The sequence below is a fragment of the Pezoporus flaviventris genome, unplaced genomic scaffold (assembly GCF_033815535.1).
Source record: "Pezoporus flaviventris isolate CSIRO_AGI_PZ_B2104156 unplaced genomic scaffold, CSIRO_AGI_Pfla_v1 ptg000002l, whole genome shotgun sequence".
Classification (NCBI taxonomy): Eukaryota; Metazoa; Chordata; class Aves; order Psittaciformes; family Psittacidae; genus Pezoporus; species Pezoporus flaviventris.
Window position 1 is genome coordinate 47,349,658 of NW_026892550.1, and position 17,759 is coordinate 47,367,416.

At 39.7% G+C, this 17,759-nt stretch overlaps 1 protein-coding gene across 6 annotated transcripts in view; it reads left to right on the forward strand.

Moving 5' to 3' along the window:
* Window positions 1-10,914, forward strand: part of PDLIM5 (PDZ and LIM domain 5) — a 124,227-nt gene extending 113,313 nt beyond the window's left edge. For all 6 annotated transcript variants that reach the window (XM_061477367.1, XM_061477383.1, XM_061477376.1 and 3 more), the window contains 4 exons: window positions 1,778-1,958; window positions 2,955-3,075; window positions 6,964-7,079; window positions 7,688-10,914. In XM_061477367.1, coding sequence (XP_061333351.1) covers window positions 1,778-1,958; window positions 2,955-3,075; window positions 6,964-7,079; window positions 7,688-7,777 — 508 coding nt within the window. In that variant the 3' untranslated portion in view covers window positions 7,778-10,914. The remainder of the gene's footprint in view (window positions 1-1,777; window positions 1,959-2,954; window positions 3,076-6,963; window positions 7,080-7,687) is intronic.
* The last annotated feature ends 6,845 nt before the right edge of the window (window positions 10,915-17,759 follow it).

The window sequence follows — 17,759 nt, forward strand, 5'->3', positions numbered from 1 at the left end:
TGTTGTAAAAATTCCTTCCTCTCCTGTTGCTAGTGTGCTTTCTTTCCATTGCAGAGGTAACTGAGCCTATTGTTTCAGTGCAGATGGCCAGAAACTCAATCCTACCTGGAGCCGGGAGAGCCTCTTCGGTGTCAGCCCTGTGTTAATGAATCTGTTAAATTAGCCTGTGCTGACACGGCGCACTGAGAGCACTTTGTTGTACATAAGGGCTTGTATTGTTTGATCAGTACATAACTGAAAGGGCATTGATGTAAAAAGGTGCTTGTAGAGCAGTGAGAGGGTATCGGGTTAGGTCAGTGTTTGCACTGCTTAAGCATCCGCTGGGAGTGGGGGCCAGAGAGCTGCACTCGACCCTAGCTCCCTCCTTAAAGGGCTATGAGCTGCTCTCTGGGAGACTTTTTCACTGCTTTCTCTCCCATATCAGAGGTGAATAGAAGAAACTATTTCAGATTAAATATGGTCATCATCTCAGATGGTGTGTGAGTTGTCCGAAAACTGTTTGAGTCCCTTATCTTTGACTTCTCATCCTGTTGAAAATCCATAGCAGCTCCAGAGAAAATGTGGAAGAGAAACAAAAATAATTACCCCGTACTCTTGATGGAGTTGCCCTCTGTCCTCTGCCCACTAGAGTCAATATAACCCTGGAAGCAGATTTTGAGGGTTTTTTTTTCTTCTCTATTATTATTGCTTTGTTCACATGAAAATCTTATCTTACACAAAAAATGTTCTTGTAGCTTACTCAATTTCCAAAGAAATGCTTAGCAACAGCTTGGTCGTATTAGTACTTCCTGCAGTGAAGTATTAGATTGAAAAAGAAAAAAAAAGATGTGTTACTGAAAAGATATCATCTTTATTGGTCTTCAAAAATGGGAAATCTGGTGGGTGAGATGAACTTGAATCCCAAAGTTCACCTGAAACCTAAAGTTTGAAAGGTTGAGTATTGGTGGGACCTTAGGCACCTCATTAAATATGTTCATTAAAGAAATTAGCATGCAAAATATGTTTTCAGATGAACACAGAGTGATATATGCCTGGGGTTTATGAGTTACAAACTGCGAATTTTTTGTTGACTAAGAAAAAGACAGTTCATCTTGTCTGTTAACCTTGTTGCATTAGCCACACAAACGCTATTAAAAGCATCATTATTTTGTGTTTGCAAATAATAGCGGAGACTCTGTATTTGGAAAATATGATCCTTTTTAACTATCTTCTGACAGAAAAGAAAAAAAATAAACACCAATAACTGGGATAGGTTATCCTGTAACAAATTTGTTGGATAAGGACGGTGATTGAATTTTTGCCTCATGAGAAACTGATGTTATCAGCTCTTAATGGAGGCAAGTCTACGTACATTTGTGTGCTTGATACAAATGCAAGCTGAAAGAGAGTGGATCATAGCACTGTGTCATATATCTCTTTGCAAGAGATGGAAATAATTGGGAACACAAGAAACATCCTTCTTGTTCTCCTTTTCCCTAACAGCCACTTCAGCATGGTATTTAATGTGGTTTTAAAATAAGATTTCTGAAATGCAATGAAGTGAAGAGAATTCATATTTATTGTGGTCAGGTGTTTCTGGGAGATGGTTCAATGGGAATAAATACAGTCCAACACTTGATGCTTATTCGGAACCTGTAGAGGGAAAGCGGGATGAACTGGTTTATGTTTGCAAACTGTGTAGTAATGGCACAAAAGTGTCATAGCTTAAGCCTATTAACAGCTTTTGCAGGAGCCAGCCCAGGGGCATTAGCTGACAAAATCTCTTCTTTCTAATCAGAGGACCCTTCTTGGTGGCTTTGGGGAAGTCATGGCATCCAGAGGAGTTTAATTGTGCTCATTGCAAAACGTCCATGGCTTACATTGGTTTTGTGGAAGAGAAGGGGATGCTTTATTGTGAGGTCTGCTATGAGAAGTTCTTCGCCCCTGAGTGTTCAAAGTGCCAAAGGAAGATTCTTGGGGTAAGTGACCAGCAAGTGACCCACTTCTCAGTGGGAACAATAACCACAATGTTCATTGCTTCTCTGTAGTGAAATTCCCCTTTATCTGACACAGTCTGCATTTTTCCAGACATACTCTGACATACCTTTTCAGCTCCCATCACACACAGAATATGTTTTTGGCTCTTCCAGTGTTGTGCCTTTTTGGTCTCTTTGAGAAGCTGCAGTCTTCTTGGCTCTTCAGGTTCAGCTCCTGTTTTCGTGAAGCTGTTCTGCAGCTGTTGTGATTTACTGGATTTTCTTGAGAAAAATTTAATTGGCAGCTCTTTATAGAATTGGGGAGGGGCAGGGTGTGTGTGTAATAAATAATGCTCTTTAGCTGAACTGAACACTGTAGAACTTGCTGGTTGGCTAGATGTGAAGTACTGAACTATTCCCAGGGGTAATGTAGATAGAAAGACATGTTATCAACACCAATATTGCTAATTTGAGCCCGCCAGCTGATTGTTCACTGCTCTACTGCAGACAGCAATGTCTCTGGACTCTTGTCCAGGGCCCTCCAGGGCTCTGACAGCACAGTTCTCAAGTCATATTTGGCACTATTGCACCTTCCAGTACAACACAGAGTGATCGTAATTTTCTACATGATGTTTTCTGTTAACTATTCACAGACTTGAGGAGACATCAGAGACGCTGCTTTTCTTATTTCAGGGGACTGTTGTGGGTGAGATTCTAACTAAAATGGAAAGGGTGAACAAATGAGCTGTTAAATCTGTCCAACTCTACATTGAATCTTCCAAAAAATGAAAGGTTGCTTATGACAAACAAGGGGATGTACTGTAAATAAAGCACTTTGTTAAGTTTAACATCAGCAGAAATTGCATGCACAACCCATTTTCAAAGTAGCAGTAGGAAACAAAATATTCTTGAGACGAATCAAGTGTGGAGGCATGGTCACCACAGTCTAGTCATCACTTCAAAATAATGTGTTAATAACACGTTTTCTAATCCCCACAGGAAGTAATAAATGCTTTGAAACAAACTTGGCACGTTTCCTGCTTTGTGTGTGTGGCCTGTCATAACCCCATCCGCAATAATGTCTTCCACTTAGAAGATGGCGATCCCTACTGTGAGACGGGTAAGAAGCAGCACAACCCAAGTTTACTGCATCTGTGTGGGGAAGGAGAGCTCAATAAGGTTGGAAAAGAATAACAATTCCTTTTTCTTAAGCGTCACTTCAGAAGCAGCTCTCCAGAAAATTTGTGTAACTCTCATATGTCAATTCAAAGCAGCATCAAACACTGTAGACACTTCCAAGATCGCAGGAGAAGTTGGTGAGAATTTTTTCACTGGCTTCAGCAGGAACAGACTTCTTGTCACTGGTTTTACTGGTTGTTCCTGTTAAGCCCTCAGCGGTCAGTACCAGTGATACAGCAGTGTTAATTTTGGGGTGACTTTCTGGTTGACTTTAAAATAATATGGAATTTATGTAAATCTCCTTATTTACTAAACCAGCAAATGCCAGTGGAGTAATGTGTTTTATTCTGAATAGCTTTATTCACAGCTGGGAGGGACTTCCAAGAGCAAGCAGTCTGCCCAGGAAGTTTTTTGCAGGATCAGGGATAACATCTGTTGAACATAAACTTGGCACGAAAAAAACAGGCTGTTGAGGGAAAAATACAGTGATATGATTATAGCACTTGAAAGCCTGATGAGCAATATTACATGAAAGATGCGGCTTAGAAGTTCAGAGGGACTCTGGTTTGGTTTTTAGCACTTCCAGCTAATCATATCTTTTTATTAGTATGAAGTTTTTTATTTTTGTTGTTTTCCTCCTTTGCTTAAAACTTTCCATGTATCCTTCTGGGGTTGGAAGGAAAAAGATAGTATTTGTAAAACAATTCCCACAAAATTGAAAAGAAAGAAAATTGTATCAAAATTGTCTATTTTCACACTGCATGATATTTACATCTGTGTTAGAACCATCAGTCAAACCTTTTCTGTTTTTCCTGTAGTTTTAACTAGAGGTGGAAGTGGATTGACCAGGAAAAGATTTAGCATAACATCCTGGCAACTGGTTTAGAGCTAAGATTTCCTTCTGGATTGATCCCACAGTTGCTCACAGTGGGTGCCATGGAGAGTTCTAGGTATAGAAAGGATAAGGAAAGCAGGCAAAATTCATCTAAAATTTATCTGTCAGAGTGGCTGTAATAAGGTGTTGGCAGATACAGAAGGACGCAGTGGGTTATTGCCAATTCAGTGACATGAGTAGGGTAATGTATTGCTCCTATTCAATTCATGGAGCAGCAGAGGAAACAGATACATGAGCAGCATCCTCCAGTGTGACAGCACGGTGAAATTTCATCCTGGAGCAATCCGAAGCCCTTAATCTTACAACCATTTGATGATTCAAAAATAGTACTGAAGGAATCAATAACTCCCCTTGGGGTGGAAAGCTCGTGACCAAGTTTGTTCTGCTAATACCGAATTCTTGTTCCTGCCACCAAATGACCTGTATGTTGTGTGGTGCATTGATTTGTGCTACTGTTACCACTTCCTTGCTCAAATGCACACTTTTATATACTGTGAGCACTTTTCTATACTGTGAGGAAACCAGGATAAAAATATCAAGAATACTATGCTTCTCACAAAGTTTATTTCTGAGATAGAAAGTTTCTATCACAACTTAATGTAGGTACATTCTGTGAAGTGTTATTGGCAGTGACACATTGTAATGGCCATGGCTTTCTAACTAGATGTTAATTTGAGAGATATTTGTTCTTCAAAGACTTCCAGTCTAGCTGGAGCTAAGAGTCTGTGACTAATTTTAAAGGAATAAGGAGTAAATGCCATTGCCAACTTTCCTTCCTAGTCAAAGGAATGTTCTAATTTTAAATCTATGTTTGAAATTATAACAGCATTAGCTATTAGTATTAAGGGGGGGGTTAATCTGCAAAATGTTCTGCGTTTGGATGTCAATGCTAAATTAAAGTGCAGATATCTACAACTTTGAACTTTAAGTGCAGAGTTAGTAATCTAGTTTTGAAAATGCTGTGTGCGGGAAGCATTGGTATGTGACTGCATGAGAAGTCTGCTTTGGAAGGCTTCTATGGTATCACAATTCAAGCATGCAAAGGAAAGCTGATGCCCTTCAGTCTGCCTTATCTATTGCCCTTTCTTCAGAAGAAAAGCCAATAACCTTATCAACACAAGCCACAGCCAACTTACAAAGGGCTTTAACTACTGGCACTAGGAAAATATCACTGAAAGATTCTGTATGAACACAGATGCAAAGAGCTGAAACAGTGTGGTCATGAGACTGTCCTTCAGGGTGTTTGCACCCTGATGTGTCCTACCATTTCACATTTATGTCGTCTGTCTCCTGCTTAAACACTTGCAAATTCATTCCAGTAGCACAAATTAAGGAAGGTAATCAAGGAAGCTGTTTCTTGCCACTGGCTGCCATTGAGGGCTTTGCTTTTCCAGAACACTTGTGTTCCCCATTCTTCTGAGATGCCTCCTATGGTTATGCTTTTTGAGATCATCATACAAAACACTGTCTTACTGAACAAAAAGAGGACTTTTTTCTTGGGCTTGACACATGATAAAGCCTCTGTTGGCTCTGCTGAAGTAGGCACTAGAGCTTCAGCACATCTGTATAATCTGGTAGAGAAACAAAATCTCCTTGTACCCTGGGTGCCGCTCCTAATAAGTCTCCTTGAAAACAATCCCTGGTATCTAATTTCCCTGTCAAAGGCAGACTGTTACTATTAAGGATGGAGTCCAAAGCTTCATTATGGTTGCCACTCTGTTCTTAAGTTCATCTTATGAAGATGTAATGTTGCATGACATTATGTATTTGCCATGGTAGCGTGCCAGTTCCAAATTCTTTCATTTTATAGCACTCATGCTGTTGTCTTCTGTGCAGGAGCATAGCATTTTCTTCTTAGAATGGGATGTTTGAGAGTTGAAATAAGTAGAAAAGACCAGAAAACCTGGTCTTTTTTTAGGTCTGCACTGGCAGACAGCAAAGGGCTGTGGTGACTTGGAGCCCCTGAGATGGCTCTATGCACAGAAAAGTGAGTGCCACACACTGAGGTCATGGGGATGGGTATGGATGTCAGTGCCTCCCACCCAACTTTATACATGCATTTTATCTTGCTAGTCTGCCCTGCTCTCTCTTTTTCAAGCTCTGCAATCAGTGAGGAATATCAACAATTCGATGCCCTTTGTTTTGGTCCCCGTTCCCTGAGACTGCTGGAGGACTTTTTCTCTGCTGGCTCCAGGGCAGCCTCCAGCACCACCAAGTCAATCTTGTGACTGAAAATGCGTGGTGCAAATACACTTCAGTGATGGCAGTCACTAAGAACCACCCTAACACCTTTACTGATACTTTTTGTTAGAGGCCTCTGGTTTGGTTTGGGTTTGGTTTTTTTTTGGGGGAGTATTTGGTTGGTTGATTGGTTGGGGTTTTTCAAAGCCGTAATAAACTTCATCGACTAGAAAACTGTTCTGACTTGATCTGCATTACTAGACTGTTTAGGACAGAAGCCTAATGATTACATGATTGTGTGTGGTGCATTCTGGGGCAAATATTGTGCCAGAATGTAGGCAGGCTCTCATTACTTGCTGAGGTCTGTCCTGTGAACAGCCAGGGCATGCTTTCAAGACAGAGCTGGAGAGAATGTAAGGAGCACACAGAGCCCACACAAGTGCGCTTGCATTTGTGTGGCACACAAATTTCCCACCTTGAGTATGCTATTGATCTCAAGGAAATGAAACACCAGGAAGATGGAAGCATTGCTCACTTGAAAGGGTAAGGAGGGAGCTGAGAACTGAATTAGCAAGGAAAGGAGGGCATCCTGGTCTCTCGATCTAGGAACTCTTTACTCAGGGTACCCAGAATTACAAAACTCAACTAGTGTAAACCCACTGCCATTGAAAGAAAAGCACAATGGTTTCAGAGGGTCAGTCTTGTTTTTCTGCAGATGCTTCAGCTTTAAAATGTGATTGTATTTGTTCACAGATTATTATGCCCTCTTCGGTACTATGTGCCATGGCTGTGAATTCCCCATTGAAGCTGGAGACAGGTTTCTTGAAGCTCTGGGCCACACTTGGCATGACACTTGCTTTGTATGCTCAGTAAGTAAAACTAATGTACATTTCAAACAAACCCCTGGCAGCAGTGCTTGTGCTAACCTGACCAATGTGGGAGTTAACAGCTATAGGCTCTTTCAATCCTCTGAGTCCAAACAAAAAGCACTTTCCCAGTTATTTGGAAGGTGTGTTGCTATTGTGAGCCTCTGGCACCAGTCCAGAGGATTTGGCCTGTGTTGCAGCCATGTGTCCTGGCATTTAACCCTTTATTTAACCCTTCCTCATGGCAAGCTCTGAAGGCCATACAGGAACAGGCTGTTTTGATATGAAGACACTATAGCCGAAGTATCACCTGCTAATATTGTATGACCAAAAAAACCGCCTAAAACCCCCAGACCTAATGATTGGTTTCTTTTTAAATGCTGAACCTAACTCTGCTCCCAGTTAAGAGCTTGCTGACTTAAAGAAAGAAGGGTTATGCTGACATCGACCATTAGCATTTCGTCAAAAAGAGTGTCCCTAAGAAAAAGTTAATAATTCTTATTCTTTGAACGTATTTGTGTACAGGCCATGGTTTAGCATTCTGAAAAATGTATGGTGTAATTCCTTCCTCTGAATTGGGTGATCTTTTCTCTTTTTTTATCCCATTTCAGGTATGTAATGACAGTTTGGAGGGTCAGACTTTCTTCTCCAAGAAGGACAAGCCACTGTGCAAGAAACACGCTCACTCTATCAACATCTGATGCATGTAGCTCATCTTGTGTAACAAATGTACTGAGCAGAAAGAAAGGTTAAAATGTCCATGTTCAGTAATGGGTCAAAATTATTTATATATGATTTTCTAGAATGGAAAAAAAATGTAAAAACTTGTGGAGGGTGTTGTACACAAATTTAAAATGTTTATCAATTATATGGGTTTCCTTCATAAAAAGATAGGAATCAGGGAATTGCATCCAAGCCAAACGATTGGAGTGCCTTTACCTCTACATTTGGCACATTAGTGTATTGGTTTCATGATGTTATGACCACATTTTGTATCTGCTTCGGTATAAGAAGTGAAGCATCTGTAAAAATAAATACTGGTATTAGAAGTCTTGGGTTTTCTGCTATTCAACAGATAAAAGGAGATTGGCTTCAGCAGTTCAGATCACTTTACTACAATGTTATTTGCAGTGTGTCTAGAAGTGTTGCAGCTAAACTCCATTAAAAGGAATTCAAAGCAACGTGAATATTACACAGACTATGTAGTTCAACTAATATTTTTAGCTGATACTCATATACATGATGAAGTCTCCTGCACATGTACCTGTGCCTTTGCAGTTAAATTTCTCATGAATCTGCAAAGGACAGAGATTTTTACAAAGCAGTTACATGGAGTGGTGTCCATGCTGGTGAACAAGAATAGTTTAGAAGATGCTACTTAGAATAAATCATAAATGGGATACTCTTCCATCTTCCTTAACTACCAGAACACTAGCCAAAATTCTGGTATTCTGGTGTACTACCAGAATACTAGCCAAAAAAAAACCCTGCTAGTGAAGGTATGTTTGACAGGATTCAAATGTCAGAGCAGATCTTAAAAATAAGCAGGGAGTTACACTCTTATGTTCGCAGTTCAGATTTTAGATAGTTTTAAGTGCCTTGGAAAGGGGAAATTGCACTGAATCTGCAGGCAACAGGTTTATATTCAGAATGTGAGACTCTGGTGTTGAATGAGGGAAACTGCTGAAGTGCAACTGAGGACATTGTTTTTCTCTCAGTACATTCTTTACCATGTAGCTCATGAATATGTGTATTGGTGATGTGCCAGGTAGTATGCCGAAAACTTGCTTTCTTGCTCAGCTGTTATGATTTTTTTTTATTAGTTTAGGTTCTATTTGTCTTTCTTCCTTCATGTGTAGGGAATATATTGTTGACTAATATAATACTGAGTTAGGCAGCTCAGTATCTCTCAGTTCTTGCAAGGGAGCAGAGAGACAATGCTGTCATCATGCATTTACTGCAAGCCAGGAGATGTAGCCGTTTCTGTGGCTTGGTACGGATTTTGCCTCCATACAGAGAGTCAGTGCAAGACCTGTGCACCAGCTAAGTCCCTCTTAGGGACAGGGATGGTGTTGGTAGGGAATAGATAGGGAAGAGGTGGTGACCCTTGGCGTGGGGTGAATGTCACACCAGCAAAGTTGCACAACAGGGAAGGGGGCCCTCTCGGGGCCAGATCTGATTCCTGAAGGAAACTGAATTTACTTGCTATTTAATTCAACTGGGATATCACAGCTGAATCATTAGTCTTTAGTGTTCTTTCCAGTAGACATTAAAAGTAACCATTTGCAGATTTTGTTGTTTTGGGGTTGGCTTTTTTTGTTGCTGTTTTTTACTAATACAGAAAACAGGTTTATGCATAAAACCATGCGGAAAATCACAAGGAATTGCCATGGTTGAGTAAAGCAATTGTAACAAGGAACATCAACAAAGGGGGGGGGGGGGGAGGGGGGCACTAAAATTCCTGTGCTAAAATATGAAAAGGTATTTTGCTTTCTCATTAATTCAGTGAGACGGGTTCACATTGTGGGGCTGTTTCAGTTTATTTTCTGAAGTTGTTTTTTCTTCAATACTACCACGTGTCTCTTTAACTTCTGGTGGTACGGAAGAAATGGCATACGGCTGTTTAAAATGTTTACACTCTTGCAGATGTGTTCTTTCGTGAGTTTGGCTGAAAATCAGAGGGGTAGAAACAGACTGGACAAGATACAGTAATATATGAGCCAGGTTGCTTTTGAAATTAGGTGAAATGGGGAGAAATGAGACTTAGAGGGTAGGTTTCAGCGGAACTATATTGCACATGCATGAGGAAAGAGAATGAGAATGCACAGGATAAGGCGTTCAATTATTTCTGCAATAAAAACCTTTCTATTTTAAAGTAGGGTAAAAACTTCTCATTTTGTCATTGTCCTTAAGATCAAATTGAATTTTGTTTAGTTCCATAATTTTAATTGGAATTATACTTCTTAATCTATAAACTCTAGGGATTGAAATTTTGCAGTCATGAATGAATTTGAGGACACAAGCCTGGAAGGCTCCAATAGTACTGCTTCATTTAGCTGCTTTGCCTTTTAATTTCTGCTTTTATCTATTCGTTTAAAATCTAAAAGGAAGCATAGAGTCGCTGATACGTAATAATATTTAATGGCTCTACCAAATTATATAAATCAACTAAAAGGGACATAATTTTTAGTGTTATTTTAATAAGTGAGATTTTAGTAGAGCACTTTATAATAATGCCATATATCTCACTGAATATTTATTATCTGTTTTTTGTTTAGGACTATTTCATAGTAGCATCTTTGGGTTTTGTTTTATTTGTAAGCCTGCATATTTACCTCTAGAATTTGCTGGGGGGTGTGTGTGTGTATGTGTTCATATATACCTCTCTATACATGCACGCATATGCATATACATTGGGAGATATTTATATATATGCACATACACATGTCTTTAACTGCAGAATTGACATAGCAAAAAATCAGCACCCTTCTATCACCATTTGAGGATTTAGTGAGATTCCCAACTACTTTTCATACAACACATGTATAGCATTCATGTTTTGAGGGACTGTTGGAAAGTCAGGAGAGATAACCTAACTTCTGTAGTTTTCTGCATGCATTTTCAGTCAGTAATTATTTTTCTTCCAAAAAATTATTTTTTTTTCTGCCTGTAAGAATACTGGGTTTAACTCCATTTGAAGGTAGAAAGTCTGTATAAATTAATAATTGAATCATCACAACATTTTTGGTATATTGTAGCTAAATAATTCAGAATTATATGTAAATATAAATGCTTAATATAACAATGCAATAAACTTGAAAGCAACAGTGAGCCGAAATGTTTTTCAATGTGTGTTGATCTCTTCAATTGAATACCTGTTTCTTCATGGAGTGACTTGCATCATCTAGCCATACAAGTGGCTTCGCAAACAAGAGTAAGAAGGGGAGCTATGTGAATTCACAGATTACTGGTTTGAATTTAATTTGTTTTATTCTCATTATTTTATGCTAAACCACCAGTTGTAAAGTCCTGGTGATTTCCTTTCTTGTGTTTAATAACCTTGAGCATCAATTTTGGCTGTTCACATCTGCAAATTTAATTATAATTAAAAACCAAACAAACCCAACACAAACCTCCAAACTCCCTGTTCTCAGTTGTTTTGTGGTTACTGGATGTTTTCTTTTCCTGAATCATAGGTAGTAAAGGAAAGTTATGATTGTACACATGAATAGGTATTATTTGTGTTGCTTGTTCTTCAGATTTTTTGGGGTGTAATGGAAGTTTGCTTTACAGTAAAGGACCTGGAGGTCCTGATGGACACCAAGTTGACCATGAGCCAGTGATGTCCTCTTTGTGGCAAGAAAGACCACCAGCCTCCTGGCGTCCATTAGGTGGAGCGTTATCAACAGTGTGAGGGAGGTGATCATCCTTCTTTGCTCATCCTTGATGAGACACATTTGAAATGCTGGGTCCAGTGCTGGTCTCACCGGTACAAGAGAGATGTGGATATATGGGAGTGACGAACGAGGGCTTGGAACATTTGTCACACATGGAGGAGCTGAGGGCTGATACTGTTCAGGCTGGAGAAGAGAAGGCTCAGGGGACCTCTCATACATGTGCACAAATACTTGGAGGGGAGAGTAAAGAAGATGGAGCCAGACATGGCAAAGTGGTACTTAGTGACAGGACAACTGTGAGGATGGTCAAACATTGGCACAGGTTGCTCAGTTTCTGTCCCTGGAGATACTTGGAACCCCAGTGGACATGGCCTTTGGACTAGCCAAGGTCCCTTCGTCTCCGAACACCTGATACAACCTCAGTGAGTCTCTAATTCTCTTCCATGCCGTCTTCCATTCTTAAGATAGAGTGGAAGATGGAAATATGATAGTGAGCACTGTAGAACATGGAACAATGTAGAACTCAATATTAGCCAATTACTATTTATTTACTGTTGTTGCTTCATTCTACTGACTGGCTTGGAATACTTTGCAGTGCTTGTTCGGAAATGGTTAATATTTTCCTAAGTTGAGACTGTTCAAGGAAATACTGCCTACTCTGGCAAGCAATATCCAATACTGTAGCTAGCCTTGGCACACAGCAGTCTCTGCTTTCACCACGGGATACTTAACTGTCTACTATAACTTGGCCAATTACTTCATGATAATACCAGCCTGGTAAGGCTCTCCTTAGCTGAGTATCTCTTAACTATGCAAATGCACCGTTGTTTTCTACCTTTATTTACACAAGTAAAGGAAAACATTGCACACAGCTCTATAAAATTTAGAGGCAACTTTACAGAAAGCTTGCCTCCCCTTCAGTGTTTAGGCTATGAACGAGACAAATGCACGTCTATTTGCAAACAGTATATTAAGCTCCAGAAGCCAAACTTTTAAAGGCATCAAGTCTGTATTTGACATTTTAATGGCAAAGGTTTGGTTTCTATCAATCGCAACGTCATGTAACATTAAAAAAAAAAAAAAAAAGAGTTCTGTCATTCATTCATTAAGATGCTGTAATCCAGTGTAAGATTTATAGGCTTAAAGCTCAACGGTGTGTTTTCACAATAAATCCACTTTCACTGCTCAGCACAGAACAAATCTCTCTGTCACTCAAAATGTTTGCTGGTCAGAATGCCCTGTATGAGATCTTCAAAGGGTTTCTCACAAAATTGCATATAAATCCTTTTACCAGTAAAGGCTTAATTTAGGTTCAAGTTTTATTTTCTTGGGACATTGGTTAATATCTTGCGCTCAGACAAGATCTTGGTTATATCAGAAACACATAGGGCCTAATTTATTATTAGCAGGCTGGTGTTAATTAGGGGGAATTACCAGAAATAGTTTGCTTGATGGAAATTTATTATGGGATCACACTTTACTGATGGCAAAATAGGAGTCACTGAAAGAGTGCAGCTCCTTCTCATAACCAACTAATTAATAAGGTGCCAAAATTCCTCTGAGAAGGGTTTGGTCCTAACTATGGGAACCTCACAGAGAAAGTGGTTCCTATGCAGTATTTAAAATTTAAAAGGGGAAAAGAGAGAGGAGGAAAAGCTGCCCAGCAGAAGTCTCAAAAGTGGTGTGGCTTTCTCTTGAATTTACAAAAGAAAATATTTAGCTGTGTGTCCAAGCTCATTAAAGAATTGCTTTTCCCAGACAGAAAAACAACAGCTAGTTTATAATCTCATTTGGTGTGCTTGAACTTGGTTTTCAGTTTTACTTGTGCATACTGCACACTACAGCCTGTAACTTTATGAATTGGGCTTATAATGAGCTTTTATATTGCTCTTTATTGCTTGCCTGAAGGTCTTTTTCATTATTGTTTACCATGAAAGTTGAGGTTGGCATAGATAGGAAACTTGCATCAATGACCAAAAAATAGGGCAAAGTGTTCACATCTCTGATGAGCCCAAATCTAGCAGGCTCATGAAAGTTTGTCTTGGGTCAGAATGGCATGCTGTAATAAGATGGAGTGCAAGCAAAAGTGTGACTAAAGAAATTTAAAATAACCATTCTAAAATTTACATATGGCTGATTTGGAAAAAATATTTTCCATAAAATCTATTTTTTCCCCAAATATTTAGTAATAAAACACTTTTGTATTTGCACTAGAAATACCTTAAACTTTTTAAAAATATCTGTTGTTTTGAGTATGTTTTGAAAGCTTTCTTCTTATACTGAAATGAAGGATTGTGTCATTGTGCTCTAAGTAATATTCACACTTTCCATGGAATCACAGTTATTTCCTTTCCAGCACGCATGCCTTTGCTTTGCTTTTTCTTACTGCTGGGCAGTGCCATTGTTTGTTTTAAAGCATGTCAATACGAGATAATCCTGTCAGGTGTGTCCCTTATTTCTCTTTGTGATGCATCAATGAAATGTCAAATGTTCCTTTGGTAAATATAAACTTGCACTGAGTTTTGGCATGTTTTACAAAGTGTCAAGTTTTCCCACCCAGAAGTTTCCACTGGAAAAATAACTCAAGATACTAGACCAAAGCGGTAATTATATCCCACATAAACTCTTTCTTTCCCTTGAACTCCATTAAGTAGAAGGGAAACACATGAAAAAAAATGTAGGGCCAAAATCATTGATAACCTAAGCAGATACAGCCTCACTGATTTCAACTTATTCCCCTCCAAATTAAACATGACTGGTATCAAAGCTGTATTTAAGCTTCTGCTGCCATTCACCCAGTGACTGAGATCAGAATAAAACTAAGGATCTGAGTGTCACAAATCTACTTGAAGGAATGCTCTCATTTGGTAGATGACAAAACACACGAGTAGCATGTCTACGCAGAGAAGGAGCATCACTACAAGAAGTAAAAATCCTTCCTAACTACTTCGTTTCTCAAATCTCAGATGTTCAGTTCTCTGCATGAACAATAACAGGTTGGGTATGAAAGTGGAAATCTTTCCATGATACTAATCTGCATACTCAAGCACCTTGCTGGTTAGATTGAATTTAATTAAATTTTTACGCATTTCTACTCAAATGTAACATAAAATTTTTGACCCTGTGCTTGGATCAGTATTCTCTAAGAATTAAAAAGATGGTAAATTCATAAATAACTTGGCTCTGCATGAAAGATGAGCTATTGGCATTTTCACTGAGTGAAAATTAGATTTGACCGAATCAGAATTCTGTAAACCCTTCAAAGTGTCCATTAGGGGTGGATTGAGAATTACTCAGATCTCTCAAAAATTAATGGAGTGCTTGGTTTTTCAAATTGACTTCCATTACTGAAAGTGTTGATCATGACATATAAAAGCAATCACCTTTTCCTGATGCATGCAAAGAAATTATATTTTATAGGGAAGGATTTTATAGATATATATATTAATATAGGGCATGTTTTTCTTTGTATGTGCCTGGCCTCTGCTTGTTGGAGGCAGGTAAGTATTATGAAATAAAGCAATTTCATATTTATAGCACCTAGGGCCCAATCTTGGACTTACACTTGGATTTAATCAACCCCAGTGAAATTAATCTGCTGTGTGACTTTTTTTTCCCCATGTGGTACCCACTGACAAGCAATAAAGGACTGCTGGGACATTCTGACCAGTGGTATGTGGAGAAGCAAATAGGTTGGGCTTTCTCTGAAATAATTCAGTGTATATCAATGAAAATAAAATGATATTACAAGAAGGCTTCAAATTTGTCTTTGAATCTTGCATATTCCTCATTTCTTTACATATTTTCCCGAGTATGTGTCTGTTCAAGTGCTTTTCCCCCTGTTTTAACAGAAGTCATGTCATAGTTGGCTAGAAGCTCCTGCAAAATCTGGAGAGATGTTAGGTTTTGGTGCTTTCCTTTTTATTTATTCCAAGTAGATGTCTGTTGTGGTGTTATGGTTTAACCCCAGGTGGTAAGTACCATGCATGACTCGGTGGAGATTGGTTTCTAGGGATGTGCTGGTCAAGCCTATGGTACATCCCCCCCAAAAAGTCAGCAATAGCCTATTTTCTTGCTTTTAAAGTTTGACTTTTACAAGTTTTTATAGCTTTGGTACAGTTTTCCTGATACCACATCTTCTAGGCAGTAACATCATTGTAATAGGAGAATTCTGTATTTTTCTGCTTAATGGCAATTAGCTGTCAAGGATTGTGGTGCATTGTGGGAGCACTGGATCACTAGCTAAACAATGTTCTGCCACTGTGAAACTGCGAGTCATAATTTGGAATGACACAATGGATGCAAACAGTTAAACGAAAATCAATACATGGGAGCTGTGGATTACCACCACATCTGTATCCAGGCTCCAGCTCCTTTCCTTGGGTAGGTCCTGCGCTACAGAGGTCTTGTCAGAAGCAGCCAGCCAAGCCAGAGATTCATGAAAGCATGGTCTGAAATAAGGGGAAGATCTGGAGATGGCAAGGTAAAACAGCAAGCAGGAGACAAGGATGCTTTGAAGCAGAATGCAGACCTAGTGGCTTCATGGGAGGGGATTTTCTTCCCTTCCTATTCTACATTTATATTCATCATCAAACTGTACACATTTTTCTTCTCCTTTTTTTTTTTTTTTTTTCCTTGAGGTCAAATAGCTTTTTCATCTTTATGGTGTACTTGAGAGCACAAAGAAATCCTTTTCTTTCATCAGATGATCCTGGGCTACCCAGAGGTTGAAGCAAGTGTTGTTTAACATTATCAGAGCCAGCTGCTGCTTCAAATTACACCGTCCCATCCTGTGCTGTCTGGAGGCAGCAGCCCTATCTCAAATTCCCTCTGGACTTTGTTTCTCTGAACTTCTTCCAGCTCCTGGCATAACCACCTCTGCTAAAGTCCATGTAGAGATTCTGCAGAGCAGTTCCACGGGACTGTGAGTGGGAAATGCACCTCGAGCTGCTGCAGCCCTTGTGTACCACCAGAATTTGTGGGGGAAGAAAGGGACTGGAAAATCTCATCTAATCATTAAAAGTAAGCTTTTTACCCGCTGCTGTGTGCAAAGTTGGAGCTGCTGTTTTCCACATGCTGTTTAAAATGCTGCATGAGGGAGCACTGAGAGTCTATGCTAACCCATGCCCCAGTGCAAGGGGCATCCAGCTGCTCTGGGAGCTGACAAATTTCTGGTAGCTCTTTGCTTGGCTCTTGGCTAAACATATCCATCGCTCCTTCTGGTCCGTGGGTTATGAACCTTGTCCAGCACTACCTCAGTGCACAGACTTCATATCCTCCTCCATGTCAGCCGGAGATGAATAACTACATGAGGATCCACAGTCTGATACCCCGCTGTGTCATTTTTGTCAGTGCTACCTTGTTTGGAGTTCCTGTCCATCTGGACCTCCCTACTTACATACTACTAGGTACCAGCTACAATTTGACCAAGCAATGTCTGGTCAATGAGGATGCTGGAGGAGTGAAATGCCTCGCCTTTCTCTCACAGTCCTGGGCATCCCCTGGTTTGGCCAGGCTGGTGCTCTGGACCACGGATGGAGGAAGCCTTCAGGAGCTGCTCCTTTTCTCTCATTCAGGATTCTTTCTCCTGGTGCCTGTCCAGCCCCAGCTGGCTCTCATGAAGCAGGGTAGGAATGGTACCCCAAAGAGCACACGGCATGAACCTGCAGCATGTTTTAATGCACAAAACATTTTCAGTGTTTGGGGGTAAAAGACAGCTTAGCCCAGAGAAATGTATTTAATGACTCAAGTGTTCAGCCATCAGTGGGTTCTCTGTTACTCTCAATAAACTTGGCAATATGATTGTTTAAATGAGCACAACACACCCTATGGTGAAGACTCTTTTTGTTATTGTACATTGTTTGACGCTTCAAATAATAATTTTAAAACAAGGGAGGGGGGAGAATAAATTTTTCTTTTGATGAATCAGCTTTTGAGGGCATTGTTCATCTCAGTCCCAGTATAATTGAAAATTAGGATGTGCATCTCATTCAAAATGTGCCAAGAGCAGTGGCGATGGTACCTTTAGGAGGTGCTCTCATTTCATTGAGTTGAACCATAATGAATGAGAGTGGATTCTTGTGGAAACCGGAGCATACAGCGGGGTAACTGAAGGTTTTAGCTGAAGAGGACTGAATTGGTGTTCCAGAGTTCAAGGATTCCAGATGAGAGAAAACAAGAGACAAATAGAGAACTCACACCTGGTTTGTTAATATAGGAAAATACAGAGATAGTAAAGGATACAGTAAAGGATACTTCTGATGTTTGGTTATCTTACCAACCCCAA